Genomic DNA, 18559 nt, shown 5'->3' with positions numbered 1-18559 from the left:
CTGCCACCAAGGTTGGCTATCACTGCCCATATCTGTTGGAAAGTCGTCGCCAACAAACACTCAGTCATGCGCACACAGACCACATCAAACATGTCTTGCAAAGCATCCTTGATTTTATAAGTGTCCCTCTCTTTATTAGTTCCAATATCAATGCCCAGTTTTCCACAATATGGCTATCTCTCTACAATAGGTCTCTACAAATCCCGTGAGATTATGTAGGCCTATCTCTCCTCTCACTTGTGCTGTTCATATAAGCCTGGGTACTTTTTTTAAATTATTCTTAAGAAATTTGTCTAGGGCATTTCATCATATCTCTAATAGGCCTACTCCCTGCAATTTGTCATGGGACTTTCATGTAACTGTGGGGCAGTCGTGGCCTACTGGTTAGGGCTTCGGGCTTGTAACCAGAGGGTTGCCGGTTCGATCCCCGACCAGTAGGAACGGCTGAAGTGCCCTTGAGCAAGGCACCTAACCCCTCACTGCTCCCCGAGCGCTGTTGCAAAAGAGTATACTATACTATATACTATACTATAATATACTATACTATAATATACTATACAATCCCATCTGACCCCAGACAGACAAACACTCTTTTAGCCGGCCTTACATTGTAGGATTTTCGTGTGATTTCACAGTCGACGACTACATTTCCAAAGTCGGACAGAAATCATGGTGCGCTCCTGTCAACTAGATTGTCGAGTGTAAGGTGCCTATCTTAGCGGTTTTAAGTCAGTCGGAGTCAGTCTTTTTCTAGTTTTGGCGTTACGACAATATCAAACATGTTTCGCAAGTCTTTTAGTTGTGGCTCATGCAAATAAGGACGTAAACAATGTAAAAACCAATAGTGACCTCGCTCCACCAAACACAAAGGGGCAAAGTAGGTGACAGCTGTAGCCTATTCATGGGTTTCATCAGGTCCCTTGCCACAGGTGCATTAATCAAGCACCATGCAGTCTGCATTCATAATCTAGGTGCTTGATTTTATACACCTGTGGCAAGCGACCTGATGAAACCCATGAATATGATAATTTGCTATTTTGTTTCTTAAAAATGATTAGTCGGCTATTCCATTTCAACTCCAACTCTATATAATTTAGGGATGCCACAGAAACACGAAAATATGACTTTGATATGAGTAGGCTATCGTTTGAGTTCCTGCTGATATCTAGTGCACGATGGGAAATAATTTAAAGGAATCTAGTTGCAGTCTTGTAATCGGTGACCCTGCAAGATCCCTAGTCGTTAAAATCATAGTCTTTGACTAGTCTGTGATTTAAAAACTCGATTTGTCTTTTGATGTGAGGGGGTCTGAGACTGTAGTCTTTCCAAAAAAAATCTTTGCAAAGTCTTTCAGTGTAAGGAGGGCTTTGTTAGAGTGCTTGATAGTAAAATTTCATATTAAGTTGGATTGGCAGAGGGAGAGTTTGCCAGGGTCTGTATGCTCTACTCCTTCTACATCTCCATGGTTTTATTGAGTCAACTCTGAAGAGAGTGGTGCTGGTGCCTAGAGCTTCCTGAATACTCAGACTGTTGAGAGGAGCTTCTGGATAGAATAGATAGCGGAGTATCACTGCATTAGTGCAGGGTTGAGGGGGATATCTTGTGATGTTGTTGTTATTTTATGTGAGTTGAAAAGGGTACGTGGGCATAGTAACATAGCTAGGCAGAGCAGCTGGTTGTCTCTGCTTCATCTGATATTTGACAGAATAATTTACGAGCCTTGTAATGGCTAATTCTCACGTTACATTAACACTTGACCCGGTTTGGATTTTGATGTATTCTTTGACTGGTTGCTCCTTCTCTCCTCTCCAGCCTCTACTTCAACTTTTTCTCTGCAGATCAAGTGTTGGTTGAAACCCAGTTTTCTGCATATCGTTGTCCCAAATGCCCCTTACTTTGATTGCAGGCTGTATCATCTGCTGCTCACATGGCACTAGCGATTGCTTGTTTGATCTGAGATCTAAGGAAAAGGGATAGGCTCTATGTGAGGCCCCTTGCTATGTTGTAGGTCTGCAGAATGTCTATGTTGTAAGCTGCTACGTGGAATACTGTACTGCTAAGATGTCTATTTGAGTCTAAATCACTTGCTTTAATAAGGAGTTTTTTTGAGAAATAGAACGGTGAAGGGGCTAAAGTTTTGTGACCTATGCCTAACCGTAGAGAACTACTCTGAGACGTCTTCTATAAAGGATTAAAAAAAAAAACACTTACACCAGCAATACATTTGGCAAATGATTAAGTTAAAATTCAGTGCAAATGTTGTTACGGATTGTCAACAGATGAACCATGACATGTTAAAGTGAAAGTGTTACTCCAGGAAGTGGTAGGCCATACTGTTAAACTGCATTGAATTCATCAATTAAGTTAAGACATGCATTTCATTCTGCTTAGTCATTTGTAACATCACAGAGATTGCCTCAACCATCTTTTTTGTGCTACCACTAATGAGCCTAAGCTGTTTTGTTACAGTTGTATTACTTCAGAATGGTACAATTTATTCAGAATCATTCCAAAAGCATTTGTTCCTGCCGAAAAGAGCAAGACCTTAAAAAAGCCAGTTCCTAGTTTTCCTTGCAGTAAAAAGACCATCATCCATCAAGACAGTTATAAGGTGAAAAGCCGATTTCTTAAGATCATTTTATTATATTTTCTCTATATTTATTTATATAGTCTTTCCCTGTCTATGCCTTTTCCTTTCACCATTCCCTCTGAGTCATGTTGTGGACAATAGACAATTGCTGGCTACATTCCCCATAAAGGAAGTCCAGCTGAAGTTCTAACTACATCAGAAAATACGGAAATATAAACCCATCAGATGGTATACTTACCTTTTGGCAAGTGAGGCAGTTGAACATTTGAAAATAATGGGTGACTTCTGTCCTTTTTTCACACAATCTACTAAAGTTTGTCTTGCAGTACCGTACACTTCAGTTTCAATGTTTCATTCTGCATGGCTTAGATCTTTTCACATCAAACAGTACAACAACAAACAAAGTTAGCAGAGATGATCAATCGAGTGGAAAGCATTTATCACCTGTTGGCAAAATCTAATTGTTAGCCTATGCTGAACGCTTATTTACTAGCTTGATTCAGTGATATTTGTCAGGATGGTGGTTGTTTGACAGAAGTCCATAACATCTGGTGGTCCAGGCAGACCGGCTTGGCTCATGTCAATGATGTGAAGGCAGTATGCCACTTGTTGCATGCTATGTAGGCCATCACCTCTCCTGTCCAGTTGAAGTTTTATTGTCATGTTCTCATAAATAGACATTTATCAATAATGAAAAATCTTGTGCTCAGGAGCCAGCTCAACTTTAAAGAATAATCAACTAGATAGTTTTAATTTCTAATAAACAAGACTGAAAAGTGGGTGAGTAGTAGAAAGGAAAAAAGGAAATGAAGTGGCAAGAGCAATAAAATATTGAGGAGCTTTACACATTACGAGTGGGTGAAGTGACAATTCAGCATCCTGATGGTTTGTAGATGGAAACATCACATCACTGCATCTGCTTTTACAGGCCCGAATACTCTTGTACCTTCTACCAGATGGTAGGAGGGTGAAGAGACTGGCTGGGATGACTGGGCTCAGAGTGGATCCGCTTGGCCTTTCTCGTGCAGCACTGGCTGTAAAGGTGCTGGATAGTTGGTAGCTCAGTCGTTGTAATGCGCTGCGCTGACCTGACGACACTCTGCAAAGCTTTGCAGTCATGGGCAGTGCTGTTACCATACCATGCTGTGATGTTGCCAGACAGGATACTCTCAATGGCACAGCGGTAAAAGTTGGTCAGTGTCTCACAGTACATACCAAACCTCCGCAGCCGCCGAAGAGAGAAAGAGCCGCTGTAAATACCTCACTAACAATTCATACTTTCTAATGAGGAGACACAGCACTCAAATACTCCTCCATAGAAATGCATGGGGTTAGTTTGTAACACCAATATAGCAGTTGTCTACACATATCCTGCCCCTTCCTCGGCAAAAAGTAGACATGTATATACATTATGCGAGTCATGTGGTGTGTTGTGAATACTGTACATACGTGCCAATCATGTGTTGTGATTTCGCCGCTTGAGCAAGGTTGGTGTCGTGAAGTCTTGCTCACGTGCATTTCTGCCCGAAATAGATGCCCGATAAGTGCCTAAAAAGCGTTCCAATATGGCCGCTGAGTGGATTGACGTGCCTAAAAAGACTTTGGTTTGGGTTGATTCAGGAGTCCAGTTGTAATATCAGACATTGACTTGTCAGGCTTTCAAAATAAAGCTTGATCGACTCTGTACTAATTGTACTACTCTAAAATCAGATTATCTTGACCAAAACCATGCAGAATCTTTAAATAGAAGGTTGTGAGGTTAACCAACAACCCGAAGTAACCATTTAAAACCTATATGGAACAGTGAAATACTGTGATACTGTTCCAGTCAGTGAAGATGTTTTAGAACTTGTAAAACTGCTGTTACAACAATAAGTGATTTTATTTTCTTTCTTGCAGGTTCTCACTAAAACAACTGGATTCTTAAGCTTCCAGCTTTGATGTGGTGCAGGTAGGTAATGCTGTAATACATGTTAGTTTTTATTTAAATAGCATATTGTAATATGCAGCCTTCTAGCATATCAAATAAAATGTATTTGTCACATTATACAGTTATAGAAAATGCAATATGTACTGAAATGCTTTATCAATGTGCATTAATGAAAAGATGTGTTGTACATAAAACACAAGAATTGTATGGATGAATGGTGATGTGACATTTACAGGTGTACACTATGTCAATAAATATGCCTTTGTTTTCATAAACAGCATACAAAACATCATGCACACCTTCAATACTGATTTATTTCAGAATATTGAAAAAAATAATAATAATTAAAACTTCCAAAGGTTTAGATATTTTGTTGTATCAATTCATTGTATCAATTCATGTATGAAATTCATCTTTTGGCTCCAGAGAGCGGTAGCAGACCAGGTAGTGTACAGTAGGCTACTGCCACTTCAACAGCCAGAAGCTGATGAGCACTGAGGCTTAACTGACATTCACTAAAATTCATTGGCCCAAACCCCTTAGGGGTGATGTGATTATGGGTAAAGGATCTAGAACTTTCTAGTCTGTTGTCTGCAATATGTCTGGCTAATGTTCCCTGTCGATTTTCATCAATCATTTTTTCAAGAATCATTCAGAATGACCTTAGGTTCTCTGTCCATCTCTTGTTCATTACCTGTTATGGTTGTCTTGAGCTAGACATTTCCAGATGCCTTCTCTTTCATCTAGAAACAATTACACTCGTTGCCTGGAGTTATAGTTTCTGGCCCTCTTCCTTCATAGTATCAAGTCAAATCCAAGATGACGGAAGAGGTGATTGTTGTTGCCAAGTTTGACTACATGGCCCAGCAGGAGCAGGAGCTGGACATCAAGAAGAATGAACGCCTCTGGCTGCTGGACGACTCCAAGTCCTGGTGGCGCGTACGCAACGCCACCAACAAGACTGGCTTTGTGCCCTCCAACTATGTGGAGAGGAAAAACAGTGCAAGAAAAGCCTCGATCGTCAAAAACCTCAAAGACACACTAGGTAGGGATGTGGTTTTTTTCCTTCACACCTTCCAAAGCAAAGAGTTTTTGATACCATATTCCAGTCAGCTGCTTAATATTCCTGTCCACTTGTATTTTTAACTATTGTTAAGTGTTCTTTTATAATAATATCCATATATAAATCCATATTTATTGTGCACTACATGCGATTAGTCTTCAAAAGTGACTGAAATGAGGCCACTGTAACAATAGGCTGGTATCATGGTGAATCTCTCAAAGTTGCTCTGTAATTGCATTCTCTCAGTTTTGCTTGATTAACCACAAGCAGAGACCAGACAGGAAGATTTGCTACTCTGCAGCATGCTTTCTTTTTTCTTCTCATGTTGCTTACCTTGGTGTACAAACACTTGCGCTCATACACAGCCGATGCACAGATGTACAGCATGCCCGATAGTTAGAAAACTGACTCATCTTGTCTTGCTGGTGAACAGATCCTCTCCTCTTGTCTTAAGAGTAGCACCATCAGGTAATTTGGACCTTTCCTATGATACGTATTTACTGTGCACTGGTCTGAGTGGAGCAGTGCAAATTGAGGTCAGATCAAAAACCTCTAAAACAGCATTTTTATGCAAAGAAAGATTCCAAATAAATGAGAGATACATGAATCGTCTATTTTGCTTACACCCTGTGGTTGAATTCAGGCAGTTTGGGGAGTTGTTGTTATCGCCTGTATTATAGAAGGAAGGGGAAGGTCTGAGCCAAGTGCAAGATAATTGGTCAGAGGATTGAGCCCAACTAATCATTTTTAACTCAAAGCCAAATTATTAGTACTTATAGGACTTTTACCAATGAACTGCCATTATAATGCAGCCTTGCAATTTAGTATTATGTAGCCTATGTAGAAACATTGGTTTCTTCATTTGGGAATGCTGTAATGATTACTCAGAAAATTGTACCAAGTTTCCATTTGACTTCTGCTATAAAACAGGACATAGCTTCAACCTTGAAATCAGAAGATCTATGTCTTCAGTTATGTTCTCCAGATTTTTTTTTTTTTTTTGGTGAAAATCAAAACAACATAATTTATCACTACTCATTTTAAAAGGAAGCCTGTTTCAATTGTTTTCTCTTTGCTCTAATGTGCGCGAGAGAATGCATATGCCTCTAGAGGAGAAATTGGGTCTTGCTTAACACACATGTGAACTGAGCTGAAAATCGCAGAAATGGGGCTCAGGAAATTCAGCTGCGGACTGTGCATGAAGTGACCAGGTTTCATTATGAGTAACGTGTGTGTGTGTGTGTGTGTGTGTGTGTGTGAGAGAGACTTATAAAAGTAGTTTAACAAGCTAATTTTCTACACTTGGTTAACTAGGTTGCCATAACAATTCCTATTATGTGTTTGACCACAGTAATCATTATGAAGCCTAAGAATGATGTCAAACTGAATTATTAAAATGGCCAACCCCTGGTTATGTGCTCTTGGTATCTTGTTTAGTATGCTAAAAGCCATTATGTTGTAGCAGAGAAATCACTACATTTGCACAAATAAAGCACCCTATGGCCTTTAGTCTAATGTCTTCTGAGCTGGGTTTTTTTTTTTTAGGAAAGTTTTTATACTTTAGGCCTGTAATCTTCAACATTGCCATTCAGCACAAGCAACTATGTTCAGTATGAAGGATCTGGTTCATAATATTGCCTGGTTACATTCAGTTATTGAGCAAATAAATGTCTAGACCATTATTTGCTGTTTTGTGGCAATAAAACAAATATGGACCATGGTATGGTGACAGCCTGAAAACTTTACAAGTGCTGTCCTAAAAAAAAATATAGGTCATATTGAGGGCAGAAGATACTGTGCAGTGTAGGCTAGCTAGTGTGGACAACTGATTGTTGCTCCTGTTTTAAAATAAAGCACTTGTTAAGGCCATAACCTTTCTCTCACCTGTACCAAAACATTCAAACTTGAATGAACATTTGATTTGTGTTTTTTAGACTGTGCTGCTGATACTTAGCCTCAAATTGATGTAGGCCACATTTCAACAGTCATCAGCATGCTGCCATGCAGCAGATGCAATCCTGTACAGATAACTGTTACAGCCCTGCCCTGATGAGACATGAGGATTAGGAATGCAGGCGGCCCAACAGTGTTATGATCTCAGTAGTAGGCTCTTTCAGCCCGCGAGCAGAGCCCCGAGGGAGCGGAGGGGCTGATCACGGTCTCCTCATGACTGCATGCAGATGGGTGCTGGCCTGGCCTGGGGCGTGGGGGTGTTCAGTGGATGTGTTTTGAGCTTGTTGCTATACGGCACAACACATGACTAGGACCACTGTGAACAAGTCAATTGTTTTGTTTTTTTTCTCCAAAAAATGTGTAACTTGATGGGGCAAGAACTATCTAAAATAAAAGCACGGTCTCATTTCCTCTCTTTTCAAAAGTGCTGGTGATGAATCATTGGGTGGTATGGGACCGTTTCCTCTCGTTTGGAACCTGAAGTGTGTGTGTGTGTGTGTGTGTGTGTGTGTGTGTGTGTGTGTGTGTGTGTGTGTGTGTGTGTGTGTGTGTGTGTGTGTGTGTGTGTGTGTGTGTGTGTGTGTGTGTGTGTGTGTGTGTGTGTGTGTGTGTGTGTGTGTGTGTGTGTGTGTGTGTGTGTGTGTGTGTGTACATGAGAGGAGGGCTGAGTGAGGGGGGGCTGAGTGTGGAAAGTAGCCTCTTCATTGGTCAAGTCTGATCACATGGGGAGCTGTGGAGTTGGAAGGCAGTGAGATTCCTCTCTGAGTTGTGGGAGTTTCACATGGAATAGCAGCTCAGCAGAGGGAAGTTGGGACTCGCCGGTGGGGAGGCGAAAATGGATATGGCTAACCTCTTTAAGCACTTCTTCCGTGAGTCCTTCACTTATCTGTTTTGTTTTGTTTTATATGAAACAGCAAGGAAACACTCTTTCTGTTACTTTTTCAAAGATTGGTGGAAGATTTGTTCATCTATTTTTCATCTCTCTGTGTCTTTTCGTTTCAATGTCTGAATCAGGGCTGGGTGGTTATTTCCTGAAGTGATTTTGAGAGCTTTTCTCTATGTTAACAGAGTGTTAGTTTTCCAATGTTCACAACTTGTTAAAGAGAATTGAGAATGTTAGGAATGAATGGATTGTTTGGAAGTTGGCTATGGCATAGAAAAAAAAAAAAAAACTGTCCTCGCAGCTTTGTAAAGCGTCTGCTCGGGGTGTCTGCAAAAACAGGGCGGGTAGCACTTCTGAGAGCTTGCTGTCGAAGCCTGTAATTGCACAGTCTCTCTCTCACACACTCACACTCACACACACGCGCATACGCACTAATACACACTCTCAAACACACAATAAGCATAACAATCCAATTCTGTGTGAAAACCTTCCTCCACACATTGCGCATATGGAAAAGAAGTGTAATTTTCTCAAGACCGAAATGCTTTTTTCACACCACTCAGTGAGCCAGCATGACCATGGAAATGGTTAATTTCAGACACAAGCTGCTGCTAATATGTCCTATCCCCAACTAAATTCCAACAGTAGGGATTTCTTTCTGTTGTGACTAAAATACTCCAGGTTATTTAAGGCAGTAGTTGTGTTTGAAGAAGTTGAAGTTTTTTTTTCTTTTTCTTGGTGATCTGTAAAATCTGGAACACAGGCAGTCCCCATGGTTCCCCCAGCAGCCAGCCGGCAGTGGAACATTACTTTTCCCTGTTGAACACTGCAGGCATTGTGTCATTTTTTTAAAACTTTGTGCTAAGATTGACGAGTGCTTGGCTGGTTATCAGACGAACGTTTTTAGTGTGGAGGAGCTTCCACAGAGAGATGAATCCTTAACTGCTGTGCAGACACCCTTTTTTTTTTTTTAAGTCAGCCATGCTGGACATTATTGTCTAATCACCATTCCCATTGAGTTATGGTGACTGCTCCTAGGGCTAGAGATTATCATCATTGTTGTTGTATTAAGTTTAAATAATTGTTAAAAGTGCTATGCAATTTAAATGATGAAAGACAAGTTCCTTTGTACATATCACTGGCAGTGCCACATTGTGTGTGGTGAAACACATTCCTTAGGGTCGTGATGCTAGCCAAGTACACTTAAATGTAAACAAACCAGAATTGCTATCATATTTTAACCGAAATAATGATAACCGAAATCATTATCATATTTTCCATTTTCAGGCAATACCCTGTCTGACAGGCATAAGAAGTTGAATATAATCAATGTCAATTTAAGAAATCAATCCTATCCAGATTGAGAATTACAAGCAAAACACTAGAAAAGCAAAAGTCCTCATGTGGCGCTAGTAGGCTTTGATTTGATCACAATCACAAACACATTTTACAGGCTGTTAAGCCTGCCAAGTTTTCTCAAGAGCTGGTTATTTCAGACAAATAAAGGTCAATGCAGTGAGGGGGGAAAAGAGTATTTAAAATAGGCCTAGAACGTAAATTGAACTTGGACTGAGGTGAGAGGATGGCTGTTTCTTTGGACTTGAATAAGAAATATGAGGAAATAGTCAAAATCTTATTGAGCCAATGCTGTAAGTAAGATCAATTATATCCTGGGCGAGACAAAGATGAGATCTTGTGCTCAGTTGTAATGCTATCCAGGTACAGTTACATGTTAGTTTGATCATATTTTAAACACTTATTGATCTAACTATGTATCGTCACATCAGTGAATGAAAACATACAGTAGCTTTAATGTCCTACTGTATAAAAAACAGGACAAGAGTTTGATGTATCATGGATGGTTTAGTAAACAAATCATTACTTTTGGATTGTAACTGAATCATGTAGAGAATTGTAATCGAGTAATCTAGAGAAAGAGAGAGAGAGAGAGAGAGAGGGAGGGATAGAGACAGAGCGAAAGAGCATTAAAGTGAAAATATGTTTCAAAAAAAGGTTTACCAAGAGCTAGCAAAACACAATGATGTGTAAATTGTTAATGTTGGACTCTCACTCTCCCTGTCTTTTTGCCTCTCTGTCTCTCTTCCTCTGTCCCTTTTGCTGTGCTTTATTTTCGCCCTCCGGAGCTAGCGGAAGTAGTTTAATTTGAGACAGCTTTTTTCTCCCACCCCAAGGCAGGAAGCTGGGGCTTTTGGATAGAGCAACCAACCCATGCTGTGTACGTCTGTCTTTCTCCCTTTGTCATTTGTTCGTCACCCTGCTTCTTTCATTGGTATGTCTCCCTTACAACCATCCCGCTGCTTGCTCATTTATTGGCACTTGTAATAGATGTTTTTTGGAACAGAAATTAATATTTTTTTGCAAATGTCCCTCTTGTTGCTTGCTTCTACCCTGCCATTTTCCATCTTTTTATCTTCGTCTGATTTAAGGGCCAGAGTTCAGGGCCTGTGAGCCAGAGAGTGTTGCATAAGAGGAAGTGATAGTGGCCCTTTTTGAAGTGTGTCCAGTGGTTGTAAATGTGTCAGGAGCGGTGGAATTCTGCAGAAGGTTCCCTGAGTGCCTGAGGAGAGGACTCCAGCCCTGCACTTGACTCCTCCTGTGCTCTATAAATCCCATCTCTAACCAAACAAGAGCACTCGGACGACTGCAGACCCTTGTCCCTGTCTCGCAATAACCAAAATCAAATCCAAGTTCCTTGTTTGTTTAAGCATTGGCCAGAAAGGCCTACATGTGTTTAGATATTTTATATATCTAATATCTTTTTTTACACTTTACTTGACAGTATCGACATAAGAGTGACATGACACTGTCATGAACGTTTCATAAACATTTCATAAACAAGTCATAAACGTTTATGACATAACGCTTCTGTCATTGAGTGTTATTCGGTTTTTGTCATAACAAGTTAGGGTTATGTGTTCATGACGGTGTCATGTAACTCTGATGTCGATACTGTCAAGTAAAATGTTACCATCTTTTATAACTGATTTAAAACTGACCTTTTTCTATCCGTGATTATTATTTTAATTCTGTCCACACGACACTCGTTTAAGAAATATCTCCCTACACTCTAGAACACAAACTACAGCTGATAATGTGACTATATTTTTGCTCTTGCCCTTTTTCATGTCATTGTTTAATCTAAAAATCTCTGTTTTATTTGTCCACATGGATCCACGGAAACTGGCGTTTTGTAAAAAATATATGAAACACATGTTAGCAGGCATTTTTAGAAATGTCCTCTTGAGTGAGCAGACAGATAATTGACCCACTGGGGGACAACAAGGGTAATAAACCCCTTTTGCACCAAAGATTTCATATGCCAATCAGTCGCATCACACCAGGTTAAAGCAGGAGGCCTGAAGTGTTGCAGTGTTCACCCTCATGTAATCCATGGTATAGTGGTCTGTCCTGAAGTCTGTTTGATGGTGGAAGAGTATAGCTGTCTGGTTAAAAAGCCTATTGGGAGTGACCTTACTGAAGCCTTTGCGTGTCTGTGCTGTAAGAATAGTGACCTAGGTGAAGCTGTTTGTGAAAATGATCGGACTAAGAGCTTGTGAAGTCTGTCAAGTTGTTTGAGACTTTCATGGTGGGAGTGTAGTGGGTTTCTTTTTCTGATATTCCCTTTAACTCATGATGCTAGCTTGAGGCATTCAACATCTTGTTTTTGTTTTCTTTAACATTCAGGGTTTTTTTTGTCTGTCATGATCTCTATCTAGGCATTATCAGTTTATTTTTGCCTTTTCATTAAAAGATTGCCTGAAATATACCAATATGTGGGGTTATAAAGTCACCCTGAATCTGACCAAAACATACACATATGTCAACAGTCTGGTCTCTAAACTGTCGTTGACTAATCAATGTATAACATGGAGGTTTGACCTAGCTTAAGCATTCTTTTTGACCCTCTTACATTCCTTGTTATGTGAGGCATCTCAGCCTCCTGCTTGAAGAATGCTGTCAAAAGAAATAGAAAGAAGTGACTTGATATCATACAGAAGGGCTCAGATAATGACGATGATGGACATATGATGGACGTTTTCTGGAGAGTCTTTCTTTAGAGAGAATTCAGTTTTCAACAGAGACCTGACAGTGAAGAACCAGAATGAGGTGAAGGCTCTACAAGTTGAGCCTCTTGTTTCCTTGCTCTCTTTCTGTCCAAATGAATGTTAAGGTATCATTTTCTCCGTCACACTCATTTCCAAATGTCTGAAAGGCATTATGTTAATAAGGACCACTTTAGGTAATGCATTTGTATCAATTAAGTAGACGTGTGACCGTGTACATCCCTTTTCACCATTTTGGATGGGTGCTGGATCAGAGAAATGACTCCAAAAGTAAAATAAGAAAGTGATCCGCACACCATATAACTCCCTTGAAAGGTTTTTTTACTTTGCGTGCAATGTTTCGAGCCCCTGGCTTTTCCTCAGGCTAGGAAGAGCCAGGGGCTCGAAACGTTGCACGCAAAATAAAACATTGTGGTAGCCAAGGCTACTTTTCATCATGTAGGATAGCCCTGTCAACTTCAGCTGAAGTTAGATCTGCAGTGCAATGGTTGTGTAATTAGTTCCTTAAACGTGTCTGTTTAACTCGGGTGGTAGACTGATTTTAACTCTGGTACGGGTCGGGTGTCAGTTTTATTTAATGCGGGTCGGGTCGGGCACGGATTTTAACTAGCTCTGGTGTCAGAAAAAAGGGTCGGATGCGGGTTTAAACATGACTGGTACGGGTGGGTGCGGATTTTAAAAATTGGACCCGTGCAGGACTCTGACTCACACATTCACTCACACACACACACACGGATACATGCAGATTCAAGTCCTTTTTCCACTGAAAGGTGAGAGACATAAACATATACACACACACACACACACACACACACACACACACACACACACACACACACACACACACACACACACACACACACACACACACACTGTATGGGGGAATTGGGATGAGTACCTGTGTGTACTCAGTAAGTACTCATTTACACATTTACAAATAACAGTGGTGTAATCATTTACAAGAAATAGTAGACGAGCTTGAAGGTTTGCTCTACCTCTTCCTTGATGTATAGTGTAAAGCTACATAACGAGTAAGAAGTGTGCAAAGAAATGAGAAAATAAGAACAAAAAAGACATAAGAAGTCAGCAAGAAGCCAAAGAAACGACTGTTGAATAAGAGAATATTGCAGAAGGTTGCTTCACACTCGTGGTACTAAGACAGGGCGAAGATGAGCATGCTTTGAGAGGGCCTCGATGATGTCATGTCTGTTGAGGAAGCTCCCTGTTCTTCTCTCCTCCCTGCATTGCAAGCCATGACTCATCTCATTTCATAACCCATCATTTCATGACTCATCTGATTTCTCATGTCTGCTTTTACATTCATACCTGTCTTTTAGTAAGTTTAGTGTGTTAGTATGTAGTAACTCCTACAGCATAGTTTGTGAGTAGACTCTTTCCATATACCCTCTGCTAATCCTATCAAATGCTGTTTTTGAAAAAATATATATTCTGGGCAGACACGTAGAAATAGTCACGTATATTCACCAACCGTGTCTCAGTGTTCAATGATTCTGCACCTGACCTACATAAAGGTATACGTGAGTTTAAGATATGATATGGCTGTTTGTGTGAGACCGTTGCCGTTTGCAAATCTCTCTGTGCCTTCAATCAGCCATCAAAAAGGAAACATAGAGGCAAATATATCAGTCCCAGATTGCCTGTGTTTGTAATGCAAAACAGGCATTTCGACACAGCAGGAACTTCTCTTAAGTAAATTATCTTGCTTGATGGAAGGCTTGATAAGGGGCAAAGCTTTATCAGAAAAACCTGCAGGGGCAATGCAGGAGTTCTGTGCTTATTGAAGTGAAATTGGCAGTAGAACAGTTAAAACCTTCAATGGATACTGTAGCTGCTTGCACACTAAGGATTTTTTTCCCTTTGTCACTAGCATGTCTGAGTAGACAAAAGTAGAGTGGCCAAAAGTAACAGTAACCTTAAAGGTCTTTTCATTCCTCACTTGCAGTGATGCACAAGGGAAAGGAGTTATGCACAAGTTGTTGCGCAGCACAACATAGGCTACTTTGAAACAGCGTGTGCACAAAATACACACAACAGCTAGTCACAGTTTCTCAGCTGTCTTAATAACCGAGATCCACATCTATGAGCTGTTTGGGTGTAGTACTTCATGCACGTTTATGCTTTAGGTTGTCTTGCTTGGTTTGTTTTGATGTAGAGGAGTGATCCTGTTCTGATATTGTTGGGGCTTTTGAGCGCACGCTGGCTGCCAAATGGACATTCCTTTGCTGTAACACCATCACTCCCCGCCCCAGCTGCCTGCCAAACCCAGCAACATGGCAAGGAGGCCAGACGAGGGTCAGAGTTTTTTTTCCTCCCGTAGTAATCCGCGCGGCCGTGCCAAGCCCGACGCTGTGGGCCTGATGGTAATGTAGTGCGGCAGGGTGGAATCCTCGAGAGTGCCAGAGGACCCATCCCTGTTGACCCGCCTTCTCCTTCCCCCTGCGGAGGATGACGGCAGCTGGGATGATGTCACCGGTCCAGTCATGCAGATCACTGGGTTTGTGCTGCACTAGAAATCGTAGCAGAATATAGCCTAGCCTATAGCACAAGGATGGCACGAGTAGGTTAGTGAGTTTGAGTCATTATTAACTAGACTTATTCTGCAAACTTGCTCTGGATTTCTACAAGACTGTTTTCTGTAAGAACATTATAAATTCATATTTGTTCTGTGCTACGGTAGCTCTTCTCAGAGCCTTAGCAGTTTGCAGCCAGCCTGGTGTGTGGGAGGAGGCCCCTTCTATGCCAGCATTTTTACTTTCTGCCAGCCGTGCAGTGGGACTGACAGGTGTTAACTGCTGTTTACCCCTCTCCACTACCGATCTTATCACAGGCCTCTTCTTTCCATGTCACTGTGTGCGCGTCTGTTTTTGTGTGTGTGTGTGTGTGTGTGTGTGTGTGTGTGTGTGCGGTTAGTATAACGTACGTCACCATGACTGCGGTGGCCCCGGTTGCCAACGTTAGGATGACTGGAATGCCACACACACATTTGGTACAGTGAGACTGCTAGGTACGTGTGTACAGTACATGTGAGTATGCTTGATGAGCTCAGCTGTGCCAAAACATGTGTTTGGACAAGTCATGCCTCCTCACAAGCAGCCTGTTTGTGCCTGTCCCAAACCACAGAATCTTTTCTAAGGGGTTTCATCCAGTGAATACCCTAAAACAACACTTCAAGTTGCTCTTCAAAAGTCTGGTATTTCCCCCTCTCTCCTCCTTTATAAAGTTTATTATTGGCAGCTATTATTTTCCAAAGCAAAGGTGCATTTTTGTGTTGTGGTTTTTGTCCTCTGATGGCGGCTGTTTCCAGTATAAGCCTGTTGCACTTCCCGTCGAGTGTGACCCAGATGGGTTTGAGCCAAATTGAAGTTCGTTTGTGGAGCAGGAGGAGGATTACACTGTGTGCCGTCATGAGCTGTGTGGACATGCTAACACACATTCACTCTCTTACCCCACTAAAGCCTGTCGATAATAACACCTTATCATCTCCTCTGGTTACAAACCAATTGCAACAGCCCATAATTCAACATAATTTGTACTCTGAATCATCTTATATACTATAGTGTACCTTTAACTAATATATGTAGTCTTAGAGCTGGGTTAAGGTTAAGTGTTTGGAGGAGATTCTTTCAGAACCTTTTTACCAGTCGTACAAATCATGAAGCTATTTGACCCGAGCTGTATTTACTGTAAATGTTTGTGCTCTACCCATGCACACAGGTTACATGCGCACACACACACAGTCCTCTTGAAAACTAAACTAGGGCGTATGGGGTATTTGTTTCTGCACATCTGGACTGAACCTCTTCCATGTTGTTTCCTGTGGCTGCAGGGATCGGCAAGGTGAAACGGAAAACCGGCATGCGGGACACAGCCTCCAACGCAGACACAGACCAGTACGCTGACAATGGCGAGCGCCTTTATGACCTTAACCTGCCGGCACTTGTCAAGTTCAGCTACGCGGCTGAGCGCGAGGATGAACTGTCGCTGGTCAAGGGAACGCGGGTGATCGTCATGGAGAAGTGCAGCGACGGCTGGTGGCGCGGCAGCTACGCGGGCCACTCCGGCTGGTTTCCCTCCAACTACGTGACGGAGGACATGGACGGCACCGCGGCGCTGGGATCGGGTGAGCCCGTCTCGTCGCTACCCGAGAAGCTGGCTGCTGCCGTGCACGGTGCCTCGACCGGCGGCTACGCTTCCAACGGCAACAGCAGCCGCGGAGTTCTACACACGGTGCAGGCCCTCTACCCCTTCAGCTCCACCAACGAGGAGGAGCTGCGCTTCGAGAAGGGCGAACTGATGGAGGTGATCGAGAAGCCCGAGAACGACCCTGAGTGGTGGAAGTGCCGAAAGGCAGACGGCCAGGTAGGCCTGGTACCCAAGAACTACGTGACGGTGCTGGCTGAGGCACCCAGTGTAGGCCCTCCCACTCCAGACTGCGACTACGTCCAGCCCTCTACGACTGGACGCTTCGCCGGCAAGCTGTGGTACTATGGTAAGGTGACGCGGCACCAGGCGGAAGTGGCCCTCAACGAGCGTGGCACTGAGGGGGACTTCCTTATCCGAGATAGTGAATCATCGGTGAGTACAGCCAAAAATTATATTTTAACTATTGTTTTACAAGCACTCTGCATATGGTACAGTAAAGGTATCTTGAATCTAATTCCGGCATCTTTATTTCCTTTGTGCAGCCCAACGACTTCTCCATCTCCTTAAAGGCCCAGGCAAAAAACAAGCATTTCAAAGTGCAGCTGAAGGACACCCTCTACTGCATAGGCCAGCGCAAGTTCAACTCGATGGAGGAGCTGGTGGAACACTACAAAAAAGCGCCAATCTTCACCAGTGAACAGGGGGACAAACTCTACCTGGTCAAAGCCCTCGCAGCTTCTTGATCACTCCAGAAATGTAAAACCTCGGCCTAAAAACTGACAAAACAGAAGCGACTACATCCAAAAGAGACTTGTGGGAAATAATGAACATTCCAAGTGAAGACGGAGTGAGAAGAGAAAAGAATGACAAGAGAGATTAAACGGGAGCGAGAAGTTGGACTATGACTCATTCTTAAGGACATGGACACATAAAAATGTATTAAGTCATGTTTAGGTCATAGGACACAACGTATTTCAACGTATGTCAACATATACTAGATCTACATTTAGTTAATTTTGTTAATATATATTCTTTTTCATTTTCTTTTAAAATGTGATGCTTTCATTCTTCCCAGGACTAACACGGGCACAGGGATCTTTTCAACATGGCAAACAATCATTGGGAGTTTTGAAAGAAACTGAGATAAATCGCGTTACACGAATTGCTTAAGAATTTATGTACTTTTCCTGTCATTCTGCCAAGCTGCAAACATTTTGGAAATAATTTCAGACTCACCATCTGCAACATAATGTTTGTGGAGAAGCTAAACTTTTGCTAATAGTGCAAACAAAATAAAATCAAAAGTTGAATGAATGACCAAATGATTTATTTTCCAAATACAAGATGCTGCTTTGTGAAACCATAAAACCTTTTGGATATTATTATTATTATTATTATTATTATTATTATTACCAAGATCAGAGGTCAAGCCAAAGGCAGCTTATCCATGATGCTTGATGACCAGTAAGAAACTAAATGTATTTTGTTAGTCTTACAGCTTCTGAAAATTATAGTCCCACCAAAAGTGATTTGTTGCTATGAATTAAAACAATGTTAACAAGAGCAGTGAGGTGACTGCAGAGCCCCATCCCTGTATTTGGTCAGTAAAGAAAGTGGAAAAGAATTTCTGTACCCAGATTCTAATCAGGATCGTGTGGGTAGCCTGGGTGAGCCCAGATGAACCTGTTAGCAAATTTGAATTTGCTAATTTGCTATCAGGTTCGTCTGGGTTCACGAAGGCCATCATGTAGGAGGACTGATATGGTAACAATGTACCTTGTCTGAAAGTTTGACATAAATCAGACCAGTACTTTTTAAGTTGTGTAAGTGGACACATAAATGGAAAGACAGTGGACATTATTATAATGGGAGTATAAAAAAAATGCTATAA

The 18559-nt window shown here is 41.6% G+C and overlaps 1 protein-coding gene across 9 annotated transcripts in view; it reads left to right on the top strand.

Annotated features, from left to right (window-relative positions):
- The window catches only part of nck1b (NCK adaptor protein 1b), an 88309-nt gene that overhangs the window by 20110 nt on the left and 49640 nt on the right, over positions 1-18559 (top strand). For 5 of the 9 annotated variants that reach the window (XM_076290396.1, XM_076290395.1, XM_076290394.1 and 2 more), the window contains exons 2-3: positions 4490-4541; positions 5322-5565. In XM_076290396.1, coding sequence (XP_076146511.1) covers positions 5340-5565 — 226 coding nt within the window. In that variant the 5' untranslated portion in view covers positions 4490-4541; positions 5322-5339. Of the gene's footprint in view, positions 1-4489; positions 4542-5321; positions 5566-5650; positions 6052-8273; positions 8406-16351; positions 17101-17210; positions 18487-18559 lie in introns of those variants that run through there. The other 4 variants (XM_076290399.1, XM_076290400.1, XM_076290403.1 and 1 more) reach the window with 4 other exon arrangements.

This window comes from Alosa pseudoharengus, unplaced genomic scaffold (assembly GCF_046254945.1).
Source record: "Alosa pseudoharengus isolate Yale_2024_CS ecotype anadromous, Long Island Sound unplaced genomic scaffold, YU_APseudo_1.1 YU_APseudo_1.1_scf_18, whole genome shotgun sequence".
Lineage (NCBI taxonomy): Eukaryota > Metazoa > Chordata > Actinopteri > Clupeiformes > Clupeidae > Alosa > Alosa pseudoharengus.
Note: the sequence above shows the minus strand (reverse complement) of the source record. Positions and strands in the feature narration are given on the sequence as shown.